The sequence below is a fragment of the Strongylocentrotus purpuratus genome, unplaced genomic scaffold (genome assembly GCF_000002235.5).
Source record: "Strongylocentrotus purpuratus isolate Spur 01 unplaced genomic scaffold, Spur_5.0 spur5_scaffold_11, whole genome shotgun sequence".
NCBI classification, from domain to species: domain Eukaryota; kingdom Metazoa; phylum Echinodermata; class Echinoidea; order Camarodonta; family Strongylocentrotidae; genus Strongylocentrotus; species Strongylocentrotus purpuratus.
The window spans coordinates 3,566,383-3,581,538 of NW_022145596.1; the positions used below are offsets into that span (position 1 = coordinate 3,566,383).

The window sequence follows — 15,156 nt, forward strand, 5'->3', positions numbered from 1 at the left end:
AGGCATCAGCAGAGAAAGTTCTCCTCTGGTAATATAAATCATATCAGCGGTGTGCCGTCAGGTCATAAATCCATTCGCTTTGCACTTGTGCCTCGCTTGACAGTAATTCAGTTACAATTTCATTACTCGTCTGAAACTAGCTGTTTATTCCATTTCTCGGACAGGCTGCTGCTGACTCTACATGCCCTCGACAGAAACACTGTTTTCGTGTTTTGACAACCAAACCAAGGATAGTACTTTTCCTGCAGTTTACTGTCCTAGAAATATTTGCTTCATCCAAGCCAAAGCAAGAGCTCGAGGATTTGAATTGTCAAGATATAATCAGAGAAAGAGATTTGAGGACCAATAACATTTTTCTGAGATGAACCAGTAAATACATTTTTGGTATGACGTCTTGAGCTCGACTCCACATACTTGAACGTGGATTTTAGTGAAACATAATTATTTTGCAAAATTGCAGGATCTTGCCAGAAATTGGAATACCCACTCACCACTGGAAGCAGAAAGCACCTTTTATCCCATCTACTTGGTTAGTATAATTCAATCTTCTATCTTTTGAGCTCATTCAATTCATGTTAATTGTAAAGTTGATATGGATAGCCTGTATATAATACAATCATTCCTCAAATTTGTTAATCGAACCATGCATCTTAGCATTATTTCCTTAAATATATTTGTCATGTTTGTCTACTAATAACCATGTGTATTGAATCCTTGATCGTGTGTGATGTTGGTTGCAGCAAAGTTTTTGAAGCTCGTGAGCCTGAGGCCTGGGGGTGTGCATTGTACTTCTTCTCGCGGTTGTACGTTGTTTCAAGTTCAGCTCAACACGTAATAATATTAAATTATAAGGAAACCAATTTAAAAAGAATGTTCAGTAGCGTACACATCTCAACGGCAGACCCGTGATCATAGGGGGGATGTTTTTAAAAACAGCGAAAGTCCTCTATCCTTGGAAACGTTACAACAGTAACTGGTTTTTTTTTCATAAGGAGGGAAGGGGATTCTTCCATCCCTTGCAGGATTTGCCCGCACGCATTGATTGTGTCACGAATCTGATTTCGTTGTTCTTGTGCAATGTTTTTACTCTCAAATAGAGGGGGAAAATGACAGGAAAACAATATTTGGATGATTCGCTGCGAGAGCTGTTGGGATCAGTGGATTCGAGACAGCCAGCACAAGATGTGGCTGCTTGCAAATTGTATTTAGCCATGGTTGAAGTCATAACTAGTCAGCAGAAATGAAGCTAGTTTATAGCCACCCGCTGCAAAGTCTAATTAAATAAACAGCACTTTTCCCAAATCCTTCCCAATCATATCCAACAAGTCGTACATGATCCGAAGATCTTACAAAGAAGTCTGTCACGAATGATTGACATCTCCTTTTGTTTATCTTGCTCTATAAGACAATCACTCTCACTTAGATTATGTTTATACTGTCAAATTATCAAGCGTTTCCTTTTCAACTTTTTACCATTGCCACTTCCCTACTATTAGTAATAACAAGATGACTGTGTTATTTTGAAGGACTGATATAATATATACAAACATCTGTTCTTTGGTTATTACTTCCTGTTCTTTCTCAAGATTTACAATGGTTTGTTCGAAATAGCTACATTCATGAACGGAGCAACATTGTCTCTGAATGGAGTTAGAATGGATTAATCAAAACCTGCAATATCATACTAAAAATAAAAACCTGAAAAGTAAATCTTCAGTTCTTTCGATTAGTTTCTAGAGATTCTTTGAGTGCTTTTCTTCATGTTTCTTTCCTTATTGTTTTGCATTCTCCGGAAGACATCACTTTTAACCAGGATTTCAAACATACGCATTTATATCCTTAAACTTGAAATTAAAATGACTTTAATCATTTTAATTTCGAGGTCAAGAATAGAAATGCATTTATTTTTTTAGTGATGAATATTGTAATCAATTTTGTCCCCTTTAAAGATAAATGATGTTCGTAACTTTTGTTTTCTGCTAAGTATTGGCAATTTGTTAATTTATTTGGTTGAATATCGTAATAAACTTCAGATTTATATTTCACTGGAGAGAAAGTAATAATTGTAACTTAAACTTTTATCGATCGAGATGTGGAGCGTAAATCTTTCATCTGTCGAATTTCTCCTTAATTAGAATTGACGGGCATAAAGGTGTAGTATTACCATTCCTTGCATGTTGCCACTAAGATGTCCGATATTAAGTTACCTCTCCAAGTCATTTCCATACCTTGGTTGAAATATGACTGCATAGTCTGCAGTATGTGTTACCGTGACTGCCGATGGCGTTTCAAATCAATCGCAAATTCGGGGCTGCATGAACATACCTGAACATTATATTTATACATTTAGATCATTTGTGTGGGCGGGGTAGATAGGCATATGATATGGCACCCATGGCATGAGGGGTGTAGCAAGATCAAGAATTCGTCATCACCTTCGCCACATACCAAGACCGAGTTCTTGTAACATACCGCAGAACATTTCATGATATTCATTCATTCACCCAATTAGCATGTGATGAAATCGATGAATGGTTCGGCTGTAGAAAGTAAAAAGGCTGCTGGGAGGTCTTTATTATTTGAAAAATGTTTCATAATTTGAACGGCATTACGTGTGATGACAAAATGAAATACTATGAGGGGACAAAACAATATAGCAATAGAAAAGTGACTAATGAAAGGCAACACATCGCATGATTTGGCATGGTCACAGTAATCATACAATCTTCTGACAGTCATGCATATTTTATGTCGAAAGTTTTCTCAGTCTTCATTTAAAAGTTGAAATAGAATCTCAAGTTTTTAGTAGAAACCCATACAATTGCCTACGTCATCCAGACTAGTCAACGTGTGAATTTTGTCGGCTGGGTCGCCCCCTCTGGTATAAAACCCCATGGTATGAAGCCCCCTGGGTGTACCCAGCGCCAATCTCAGTTTCGAACCTTTCACCACTCCATGAAGCCACACTCGTAGAAGAAGAAACATCTCGGTGATGACTTCCAAATTCTATTTCTTGCCTTCATCTTGTTTCTCACTCATCCAATCTCTCTCTTTCTTTCCATCACCTCGTCTCCCTCCCTGCTATGATTCACTCGAAACTGTAGAACGCGTTGTACTTTAGACGATGAGGGATAGATTGATTCAATTTTCAGATTTGATGGAAACCCGATTTCTGTTTCACTCTTTCTTGATAGGGGTACGATGGATGAGTCTAAAATATTTTCTCCATGCTCCATCCCCTTCTTTCCTTTTCTCTGTCAACAGTCTATCTTCTATCCCTGTCTCTGCAGGCTCCATATTTTAAGAAAGTTAAAGTGTGTCAATATAAGACGTATCGTTATTTCAATCTCTCGCATCAAAAATCGCTTATCTCTCTTCATTTTCTGTTGACTCAAGATTTGCATAACTGTAATCTGCACTTCATGACCCACTCACAAGTCACAACCACGAAAATGCAGTTTTTTTTATTCGAGGGGGGGGGGGTGAAGACTTCATCAAATCAACTTTTGTTTCTTCCAGATCTGCTTATCTCAATACTGAAAAGGACAATTTCTTTCTGTAAATTTTACGACGAATAGTGGCCATTATCTACACATGATTTATTTCTTTAATCTGTAATTAATTTTGATTACTAATTACCACACATTTAATGGAATATCTCATCAGTTGTCCACTATCGTTTGTAAAGTCCTATTTGTATAATAATTGGTTTGTACACGTAATGTCATTGGAATGGAAACAACACAACATTATGCTAATCGATGTTGTATCATTAATTGGAAAACAGACCGTAGTATTTTTCAAGAATTGTCATAAGTAAGAAGCACGAGTCGAGTAGGATATAGAACACGTGCTAAAATTACTGCCTAGGTGTGATTTATACGGACGAAGAAGCCATTAAAAAAATCTATGAATATAAACTAATCTAAATAATCTAGAGTGTCAAACCTCTTCAACATCTTCACCACTTAATAAAATATGAATGAACCCTTATTCTTGTGAACACGTAATATGGTAATACCGTCCATGTGATAACCTGACACGTGTCACTAATCGGTTCAATCTTAAGGTATGAAACAGGAAAAAGGATTAAGATCAGATCACAATTAATTACAGCGGTGAAACCAATTTGCAATTTGGGCGTAACTAAGTTAAAAGCGAGATCATACTGTCTTCGTTCATTACATAAACGACTTTTGAAACTCAACTCTATTTTTAACTATGAAACGATGTGAACATTTCTACCCACTCATTTTCTTTCCCTCTATGGTTCTTTTTTCTAACTCTCTACCTTTTCTTTCCTTCTTTCCCTCCCTTTTCTATCACCACTCAAACTCCCTCGTTGTATGTTTCTCTCTGCCACTCATACATGTACATGCAATATACAATTCTCCTGTTAGTTTATAGTGTTGTAATTTTTCCTTTTTGGTGATGTACCCTTGAAGAAGACAAAAATCAATTTGCTATTAAATTATTTATACAAACCTCACCATATCTGATCATCTGTAAACCAATCGTGGTTAGATTATCCTGTTGAAACGTGATTGATTTAACATCCAGGTGGTAGCTGACTTGTTTTTTTTCTGTTTTTATATCTGTTTGTGATCTTGAACTTGTTATTTTGTTGATGATTGTACCAGGTCAATGCTATTATGACTCCTTGTTTTTCCTGGATGTGAACAGAACTACAAATCAGGTATATCTGTTTGATATACCTGCCATTCCCTGGGCTTGACACCCCCTCCCCCCTCTATCTATCTCTCTTTCTCTCTATCTCCCATTTTTTCTTCTGAAGTTCTCTATCCCCACTATCCCATTTTCTTTCTCTTTCTCTCTCTCTCTCTCTCCCTATCCTCTCCCCTCTCCTCTCTATTCTGATTCTTCCTCCACCACTCCCTCCCGCTCTTTCTCTCTCACTCTCTCATCCTCTCTCCCCTCTCCCTGTCTTACCCCCCCCCCCCTCTCTCTCTCTCTCTCTCTCTCTAACACCCCCCCTCTCTCTCTCTCTCTCTCTCTCTCTCTCTCTCTTGTCTCTCATTCGCAGTAACCGTTGTCATAAGTGTAACAACACGTGCTGCCCTTGAACAACACACATGTCCTTTAATTTATATTAGGTTGTTATGCATATTGCTCGAAAATCGATTGTATGTAATGTGTGAGCTTTTCGTACATTTTTATAGGCCTATATGACTTAAACAAAACGATTACTCTTGTAATGTGTGTCTTGAAGGTTGTTATGAATATCATGAAACTTGATCATGAATAATAAGTGAATTTTACCGATTCCTCAACCCAGTAACGCATGGTGTAACGGAAGCATTCGTCTGATTCACATATTATTTGTGTATGAAAGAGAGTATTTTGTTTGCTATACTGACACTTTTGTTGTTGTAATGTTCTCCGTTCGTTTCTTGTATTTTATATTTCTTTGTGATTCTGTAATTTTACATACGAATTTGGTGAACTCAATCTTGAAAAGTGCGAAGTGGTCGAGAGAATTTAATTGGTTTCTCGTCCTCAGCGATGCGCGCAACCACTGGAAATGAATAAAACATTTAACAAAAAGAATTCACATCCGCAAATTTTAATTTGTTTTGTTCTCAAATGCATTACGAGATTAGGAGTAATCAAACTCGATTCATCATCCATTGGGTCCTGATAATTGGTATTAACATCGCTCTTTGACAATTGGTGACAAGGCGGGGATCGTACTTACCATGAAATGAATAATTCTACCAGACAAAAGGCGTAACACAACGTAGGATTAGTGACCTTAGATTGTGTTTAGTCACCTCCAAACCTGGCTTGGCATTCAAGTATTCATGAAATGCTATCACCTTCATCTGAAGATCATGTTCAGGGTTTTATTTCATCCCGTCTCCAATGAATTTATCAATTTCATCAAGAGAAAATAGTTGACGATGCCTATCGTAATATGACTCATTCATGGTATCGGTTTACCTGAAAGTACCGGCTACCTCTCGCGAGGATTGCATGTGATGTTTAATTTGTTTATTAAAATGATTTTTCATAAGATGAATCATTACATGACTAAATACCTGACAACTATAATGATGTCTATCAATCACCATAGTCATGATAAACTACAACAGTTCCATGATGTCTGTGGCAAAAACGTCGCAACACACCAAACCTGTTTTTCTGCCCTTTTCAGCCCCCCCCCCCCCGTGTAGCCCCCATATTATTATATTATTACATTGTCATGCTGCTGCAGCTGTTGAATGGATGAATGATTATCATCAGCATTCAAGAATATCATAATCTTAATAATTGTTTATAAATATCTCTGTAAACAGCAGGTTTAACGAGTATAATGATAAGGTTAACAGGATAGTTATTCGAATGAAAGCGTTTAATGTAGCTTACAAATTCCTTTTATTCTCCACTCGTGCTATCGTACAGGGAGTAAGCAGGGTTTTTCCATCATAGCGAATTTTGGGTACACAGTTACATGAAGTCATGAAGCCTTTGTTATATCATGTCGTACGTGTATTTTAGACTCGACCCACTATCTAATTTCTGTGTAACGAATCGAATCCAAGAAAATGTATACCTTATTGTGAATTAATTTTAACGTTTCGCCATCAAAATTTAAGTTAACTTTGTCATGGAATGTACAATCTGCTAACATAATTGTGTCTTCATGATTGATTTACAGTGATACGAAATGCATCTCAGTTGTAATAATAGTATGCTAACCAATAAGGTGCATATATTTACTGATCTGAAAGACACTGACTGCCATTTGAAATACAAAGACATTTATTTATTTTATGAACGGAAATCCTTTTAATAGTCAAAAGTACAGTACACTTTGTTCGTTCCAACAAAGAGTCATGTGACTTTCGAAAACATCTGGAAGTCAGGACTCGATTTCCTGAAACATTACCAAATAGTTGTCATGACAATCCTAAGGGTTCAATGGAAGATGATACATACATTCGAAAGTGTATTCACTCATCTTTCCTACCGTTAAAAGTAACAAGTAAGTAATAAACCCATCAATATTTTCACTCTTAGGTTCAGACCGACAAAAACAACTTACAAGGGCAGAGTACGACACGTTCTTGCTAGCAGACTGGTTAATAGTTCCTTTGACTTGACTTCTAACAACGGAAGAAAGTACTTTGTCGAGTTTTTAAGGTCCGGAAATGCTGTGCTAATGAGATAGTGCTTAGCCGCTTCCAGCCGATTTGTCTGGCATGTTTATTGTTAAATAGTCTCTTATCTGATATAACGGGGATTAACTTGATGTTTAATATGTTTAATTATGCAGACAACTGTTTCATGGAGAGACCAATATCTTGTATCTGCAATTTATTGTTTATTCTCCACTTGGCCTTCTTCGCCTCATAATTTCTTGTCACTCAAAGATGATAACGTTACACTCTGTATCATTCTCTTGAATAAGTTAACGTAGACCAGCGCTTATTACGAACCTCTTTTGATGATTTAATAACACCGAACCTCTAACAAGTCGGTACGCCTCTGTCGTTTAGAGAGGAAGCATTTGGTTAGAGGGGTACACAAGCACCGCGACGGGGTATACAGGGGGAAGACACTAATGTCCAGGGAATCATCATCAGTGATGACGTAATGAGCAATCCTTACATGTGTTATTATTCGAGCTCATGAGCATGAACTTGGTGTACTTTTTTGCGGATCCAGCCAGGTTGATTTTCTCGGAGAGGTGGAGTGGGGAGGGGTACAATTACTGACTATGTGATAATCTTTGATACCCCCTACCCCCCCCCCCCCCTTTACAAATAGTAACGGTTAACAAAGAATCAGACGAAATTGGTCGAAAAAGTAAAGCATGGACCCTCTATTTCTGGTTAAAGTAATGAAAGTCATGATTCATGATTTGGGTGGGCAAGTGCCCCCTGTACCCCCCCCCCCTAACTATCCGCCACTGGATATAATGTGGCTATGGATCCAACCGATGATCCCCTTCGAACTTGGTATCAGCGTTGGGGGAAGGGGGATGCTCGTGTATATTACATTCCGGGGAAGTCTGGAGTAAAATCGCACTGTGCATGAATAATAATGATTACCTAATAGAGTTTTTGACAAAGGAGAGCAGCGTTATGCTGCGAGTTGTACAAAATAGTCAAAATTGATAGAAAATCTTAATTTCCATTAGTGCTCCATATTGCAATCTAACGAGCGTTACGGAGATAATTATAAAGCCATAATTGCGGAAATGCTGGAATGTACATGTGGGTCCAAATACCGTCCAATATTAACCTTGACATGACCAAATGGCCCGCCGGAAGGAGACAACAGGATAGATAGAGGTGGTCATGCGAGATGAAATTGTCTTCCTTATCGTTACTTCGGATGCATGCATTGCTTGATAATACGTTAGGGTCCATGACAGTAGGTCCATTCCATGTACCAAGCTGGAGATCGAAAGGAGGAAATGCAAGTATGGGCTAATGGTTGGCCGCTAGTCAAGCGTTACATCTCCCCCAGATGTTTCAATTTTTGTTTCATTCTCTCTCCACAACTTACTCTCTCTCTCTCTCTCTCTCTCTCTCTCTCTCTCTCTCTTTCTATTTACTCCTCTCTCATTTTATCCCGAAGTCCGGTCTACATCGAACGCTTCCTCAGTAGGTTCAGAAGTTCATGTTGTATCTTAACCTGATACGAAGCAATAAAAGTACGACCAGAATTTTGTACTATAGTTGAATTTGAAACCATCACCCCCAAAAAGCATTATCATTGATTGTATGCAATGTTCGGATACCATCAGGTTTAATATGAAACAATTTCCGATGCAATTCATTTCATTTATCTAAAAGACAGTGTAAAGACCAATGTACATGTATACATTTAAAGATGCAACTGCACGCCGTTATATTTGGAATGGTTCATGTCTACACTCTTGTTGCAATGATACTCTTTATACTTGACACCTTTTGATAATAAACGCAAGGATTTCGAAATGATAATACTTGCATGATCAATGATATTTTTTACCCTCGAAGGGCTATCTAGACCAGTTATGTATTTAGCTCATGGTCACCGATTATTAAGTAGAAATGGGCTTGGATACAATACCCCTTTTCTCTTTAAATATCCTACGAGGCTTCTATTTTTCGATAACATAATATGTGATTATGGTATTTGGACTCCGTTGCGTTGGGAGGTAAACTGTCTTAAATATCTATTTATGGAAGTATTAACATTAAAGGGACTTCTTGACCTGGATGAAACAATGAAATATTAATAACTTGAGCTGTCTTTATAATCAGGTTTCACTGTATTTCTGGGAGCTGATAATATGGCTTCTTTGTAGTTGTATCGGTAAACAATTTTGACCTTTAAACATGTACAGTATATATCTAAAAACAAAATATCTACCTTATGCCATTTCGGAGGGGAAATACAATAAAAATATCACTGACTGTAATACTTTAGAAATTTGAAATGTTGTTTTAGCAATCGGATGAGAGGAAAAATACTTCTTTTTTTTTTAAAGTCGACCTGAAACAAAAGATGTGTGGTCTTCCAGGTCTTTGTGCTGGTTCGGTCCTTGTCTTTATCAAGTGTCGTTTGACTAATCAGAATAGCGACAAACTAGCCAATTAAGATACCTTCTTTCAAAGCATCAGGATTACTGTTGTCTTTGAGTTAGGAGATATTCATCACCAAACTCGGACAAAAAGTGACAACGACCGAAGTTACCGCCCCGTCCAAGATTTAATTACCTTGAGGAACGTGAGGATACAAACCCCCATACCTGTCTCATCTCAGTCAGTCAGAAACCAGGCTGTAGCTAATTGAGTTGATAGGGATATAACAAGCAAACAACGGTATTTAATTGGTCTCCGATTTTGAGTGGGTCTGGGGTATGTCTTGGCTTAAAGCTCGGCCGGCGGGCTTGGCGGACACGGGGACGCGTGTCCGGAGGATCAACGGCGTATGCCGCTAATTAAGATAATTAGCGGACTCTCTCGATCGCGTGGGGATGACTAACGGTCTATTGATGGATGGACGGCTTGAAATGCCAAATCCAATGTCATAAACTCGTTATGAATGGCATCCAGTCATCGCTCGGTATCTAACCCGAAATAGAGGCATGTTATGACTGGAGGAAAATAGTGAGAGAAAAACAGTGATGAGAGACAGAGGAATCAAAGGTAGGGAGATCGTGAAAGTGAGATCATTGATGACGAGGATCAAAGTGGGATGAGATTGCCGTCTGACTCTGACTCTGATGGGGATATAATGAGAAGATGAAAAGTTGAAGGGTTGAGAAATAAGGGACGGGAGAGAAAACCCGTTTCATTTTTGGTGCATTACTCATGAAGGTCTGAGCAATGATGGTTATTCGAGTGAATCTATGATGAGAACAATAATTATTGCAAATAAAGCAGAAATGAATGCTGCTCGCGTGCTTCAAACATGTCAGTTAAATTTCTATTGTGACACATCTGGAGATGAAGGAACCTCCTTTTTTAGAAGATCCAAAATCCATTATGATTAACAGTTTATCCATAATTTTATCACGAAATGACATCATCTTGTATCCCCCTCCTCAACCCTCCCCCTCTCTCTCTCTCTCTTCATAGATGCCGTTCTGTATTTATGAGATACGTGACTTCCTTTCGTAGGAACATCTTATGATAATTATAATGTTAGCCCATTCTTCCTTTTTTCGCCTCTCTCACAGTCCATATAATTATATTCGTTTATATCTGAGATTAATAATTTTGGGAATGCAAAGCACAAAATCAATACCTCGATGTAGATGCGTGCTAACCCGAAGGCAAAGCTACAGGCAAAATATTTTTTCGTGAGTGTGCTAATAAAATAATAATATCACTCGTGCTGTTATGAAGCTTTTCGGAGCCGAAAATTTACATAAAAGGATACATCGACGCTTCTTTGTGGCGCTGACTCACCATCAGCATTTTGATCACCACTTTCTCATCGCAACAATATTCGCACTCAAATCGATACGCCCGAACGCCGTGAATTGATAGTCGCTTTTGAAGGTGTTACTCCAATTTTCCATATTTCTTCGCGATTAAATGTATTTTCAGTTTTTACTCATTTGTATTGTCAGCAGGGTGCAACTACCCGAGGTGTAAATTTGAAGCATTTTGTATCGCGAACAAAGCTCGTTATGAAGAGCAGTTTGTAGATACATCGCACCAGCGGCATTTGTCGTCTGCTCTCCGATAAACGCGCGGGCTTTAGCCAGAAAATGGCGCCAAATTGCGAATCACGGCCAGACCAGAATGATGTCAAGGTTTGAAGGGATAAGGTCGCCTTCATTATTGTTCTAATCCTTCATCTCCTTCTCATCATTGCACTCTAATGATCAAATCCCTGATAATAGCTCCAGGCGATCATTCTCTTAAAAAAGATTGGCATGTGGCGTAATAATCTCTTCTCATTGCTCTATGAACTTGATTCTTGGTAAAATCAAACCAGCGTGGAGGTTATAAATTGTTACGTCTAAAAGTGTAACTTATTTTGCTTCTTGTAAGAATCTTAACCATGGTGAACCAGAACTTTGCCCCAAAACGAATAAACTGATACAATGTAGTTGTCATTCGTTAGCACATTTAAAATGTTTAATTATATCGTATCTCTTACATGTAATCACCTGATCCCAAAATGTAATTATTCATCTGGTCTTTTATCATACTTTTTTGTAACGGTATCACCTTGTTTAAAGGTTTAATGAATTAGATTAACAATATCAAGGCTAAGCGATTTGAGAGAAAAATTGAGTCAAACTATGGGAAAGTTAAAGCAAAATGTTGGTGTTTCAAACAAAATGCGGAAGAGATCACGAAGGTCACGTGATCAAAATATTCCAAGCACTTTGTGTTATTACCCACAACATTATAAAGAAAACATAAACAGAGAACAATGCAGATTACGCGTTTTTAATATCACAAGACGCGTGCCTTTTAATTTCAGCAGAAATATACAGTTGCCTTATCCCTTCAATGTCCATAGATATTTACAATATGAACAGATGGTCAGATGTTATACAATATCGTCGGTTCTTGCTCGTATCAATCATGCTGTATTCATAATCCGGGGCATGCATAACGGCATCGAAAACAACGACATTCAAAGTGTTTTATACCGGTAACACAGTAGTGATATCTACTCAACCCCATGACCAGCGTTTGTGAACGAATGATTGATAACTTATATCCTTTAAGTGCGAATCCAAGTTCATTCGTGATTAATGCTGGTCCGTTTTTTGAATAGTAAATCATGTTTCGAGACCTTTCAAGGGAATTGTCAGATTTTGAACTCCGAACGAGGACATCCAGAACGTCGGGTATACCTACCAGGTATACCTACCAGGTCGCTTTGGCTGTGTGTCTGGGAATTTTATCGACTTATTCTTATCATGACCCGCGCAATAAAGTGAATTGATGTTTATGGTCTAGCCGTTGCCCATGATAATATTAGCAGGTAGTAAGGTTTCGAAAAGTACTACCACTCTGTTACACCATCTTAGTAGGTCCATGGTTACACTTTTTCAAAGTGATCATAAGTGAGTCAAAAAATTGTCTTTTGATTCACTGTTGTACCCTCATAATTCCAAAGGCATGGGTACAAGCGTTCGCATTTTGGACACAAAGTTTAACTCGATGATACGTAGGAACACTCCTTGATTTCTCACGCATTTTCCAAATGTTGCTTTGTGCCTTTGTGGTTACATCAAACAGAACTACTCTTCCATGTCTCATGAGATTGACCATAATTTAAACGCAATAAATCGTAATATGCAATTCTGCACGAACTCAAACAAATATTACAATACCCAGGATTGACATAATGACTTTTTTTTCCCTCCATATCTTTCAGACGGAGACAGCATTCACCATGTCAGGAGAGGTTAACACAACAGATGAGACCGGAAGTGGTGGTGGTAAGGACTTCCGGTTCACCGATTACAACCAGCGACTGGTCCTGGCCATCACTTTCATCGTCATCTCCGTCGTCGGTTCGATCGGCAACAGCATTGTCATTGCTGCTGTTGCCATGTCTCGGAAACTTCGGACGGCCACCAACGTCTTCGTGGTCAGTCTGGCCATCGCTGACCTCCTCACCAACCTTTTCCTCCCTTGGAACGTGATTGCCTTGTTGAATGAAGACCGAGAGCAATGGCCGATGGAGGAATCACTATGTGTCATGGCCGCCATCATTCTCTACACGTGCGTTGGTTCCAGTGTCTACAGCCTGGCTGCGATAGGTCTCAATCGCTTCGTGTTGATCACTCAACCTATACACGTGTATCACCACTACTACTCCAAGGTCAGAATGGGCATAATGGTCATGTTCACATGGGTCATTCCTCTGTTCCTGTCCCTCTTGCCGCTCATCTTCGGTCTCGGACAGCTCGGATACGACGCCAAGTACGGTACATGCACTCACAAGACTTCACATCCGCTGTCTGATTACTACAGCTTGACCCAAGCCGTCATCATCTACCCGATTCCTCTGACAGTCATCCTGGTGTCTTACGTCGCCATCTACGTGCACGTCCGTGCTCACACGAAGACCATCACAGAGATTCAAGACACCTCAGAATCCTCCTCATCAACGCACAAACCCAAAAGGCGTGAAAGTACGGCACGACGATCGATCAGCAAACGTCAGGTCGAAATCACCAAGAACCTCTTTTATGTCGTCTGCGCGTTTGTCCTTTGCATCACGCCATATTGTGCTAGCTTGGTGATTCCTGGTTCTGAGTCGTTCATCCCATGGGCAGGGGCCATCATCCTTATGAACGCTTGCATAAATCCTGTCATCTATGCCACAAAACATCCGCACTTCAAGAAGGTGATGTTTGCAATCATCCGATGTAGGCTTTCTGCAATACCCGAACCAAGCTCAGACTGTTTACGCGCGCAAGGTCAACCAATACCATCAAGATGAGCATCGACAAAACGACGCTGAACACTTGAGCTTACTTGCACATCTCAGGTTGTGATCCTGAACCCATCACGAAGTCGCAGAAGACTCCATTAATAACCATCCTCACTGGACAGGTGGAAATTGAACGTGCTTCACAAACAAACAAACAGCACAAGGAGATGGTTGCATCGGATGGGTTAACTTCATTCCGTGCCTGCCAAAGGTGAACGAAAGTTGTTACGTATCGAAAAACAGTTCCTGCCTTGTACGAGGCACGAGTCACTGAACTCCAGAGACTTGATTCGTCAACAAACTTGTTTGGGTGCCTTGACAAGTTCACGCTTTTTATAAGAAGGACAGGTGCATCGACCGATGTCACAACAGCTTTGTAGTTGTGAAACCACGGAAGCTTGTAGAGAAAGATGGGAAAATGCGTAAGAAGTGAACAAACTCGACATGACAGCGGACCAAATACCAGGGGAAGATTAGGTTTGCTTTTCGTCAGAAAGGAAGATGAAAGGGCATTGAAATCTCAAACCTTGTGTCACTCTTTGCGGATTAACAGAAATTAATCCGTTTCTGAAATGTCCGAGCTTAGAAGTGAAATCTTCGGTGGCAGTAGTAAAGTTCCGATGGTGAAGGCAGTCCTTTTGATGATGTCAAAGGACTAATTGATTATCATGTTTGTATACTGTCATATTAAGATTCACTGAAGGGAATTCTAATGGTAAAGTGGTGAATGTAAATAGTTTTATATTGCAATCACAATAACCATAATAATGCTGTATCAAAAAGGAATATCTACACAACTTTTGATTGAGAACAAAAACCTCATTTATATTTATTTGGCAATTTGTAATATTTTGTTATATCATTAGCAGACAGCTTAATATTTTGAGATGAAAAAGTAATTTGTCGTATCACAATTTTTATAAAATCAAACTTGTAAACTTTTCTAAACATTAGGTCGTTTAGATCATAAATTGGAATTGCGATAACCCATGTAACCATACTTGTCACGCCATGTTATTTTTTTAAAATTATACTTTTTTTTATCGAACTTTTAAAGTCCATATTAAGGTTAATTAAACGAAAACAATGGCAAATCTTCCGTTGTATTGTGTCTATGAAGACATGTAGACTTAACATTGAAAGCAAAGTCATGTTAAGAAAAAATAATTATATCTATACATGGATTTTCGTCGGTGAAAAAAGAGAGATAGAACGAGAGATAGA

General features: G+C 38.8%; 1 protein-coding gene across 1 annotated transcript; it reads left to right on the forward strand.

Annotated features, from left to right (window-relative positions):
- Nucleotides 1–447: 447 nt before the first annotated feature.
- LOC115918481 (5-hydroxytryptamine receptor 4-like) lies at nucleotides 448–14,813 on the forward strand. Its single transcript, XM_030980396.1, has 2 exons — nucleotides 448–529; nucleotides 12,868–14,813. Exon 2 carries the CDS (start codon nucleotides 12,886–12,888, stop codon nucleotides 13,939–13,941), a length of 1,056 nt encoding a protein of 351 aa, XP_030836256.1. The 5' UTR covers nucleotides 448–529; nucleotides 12,868–12,885; the 3' UTR covers nucleotides 13,942–14,813.
- Nucleotides 14,814–15,156: the final 343 nt, after the last annotated feature.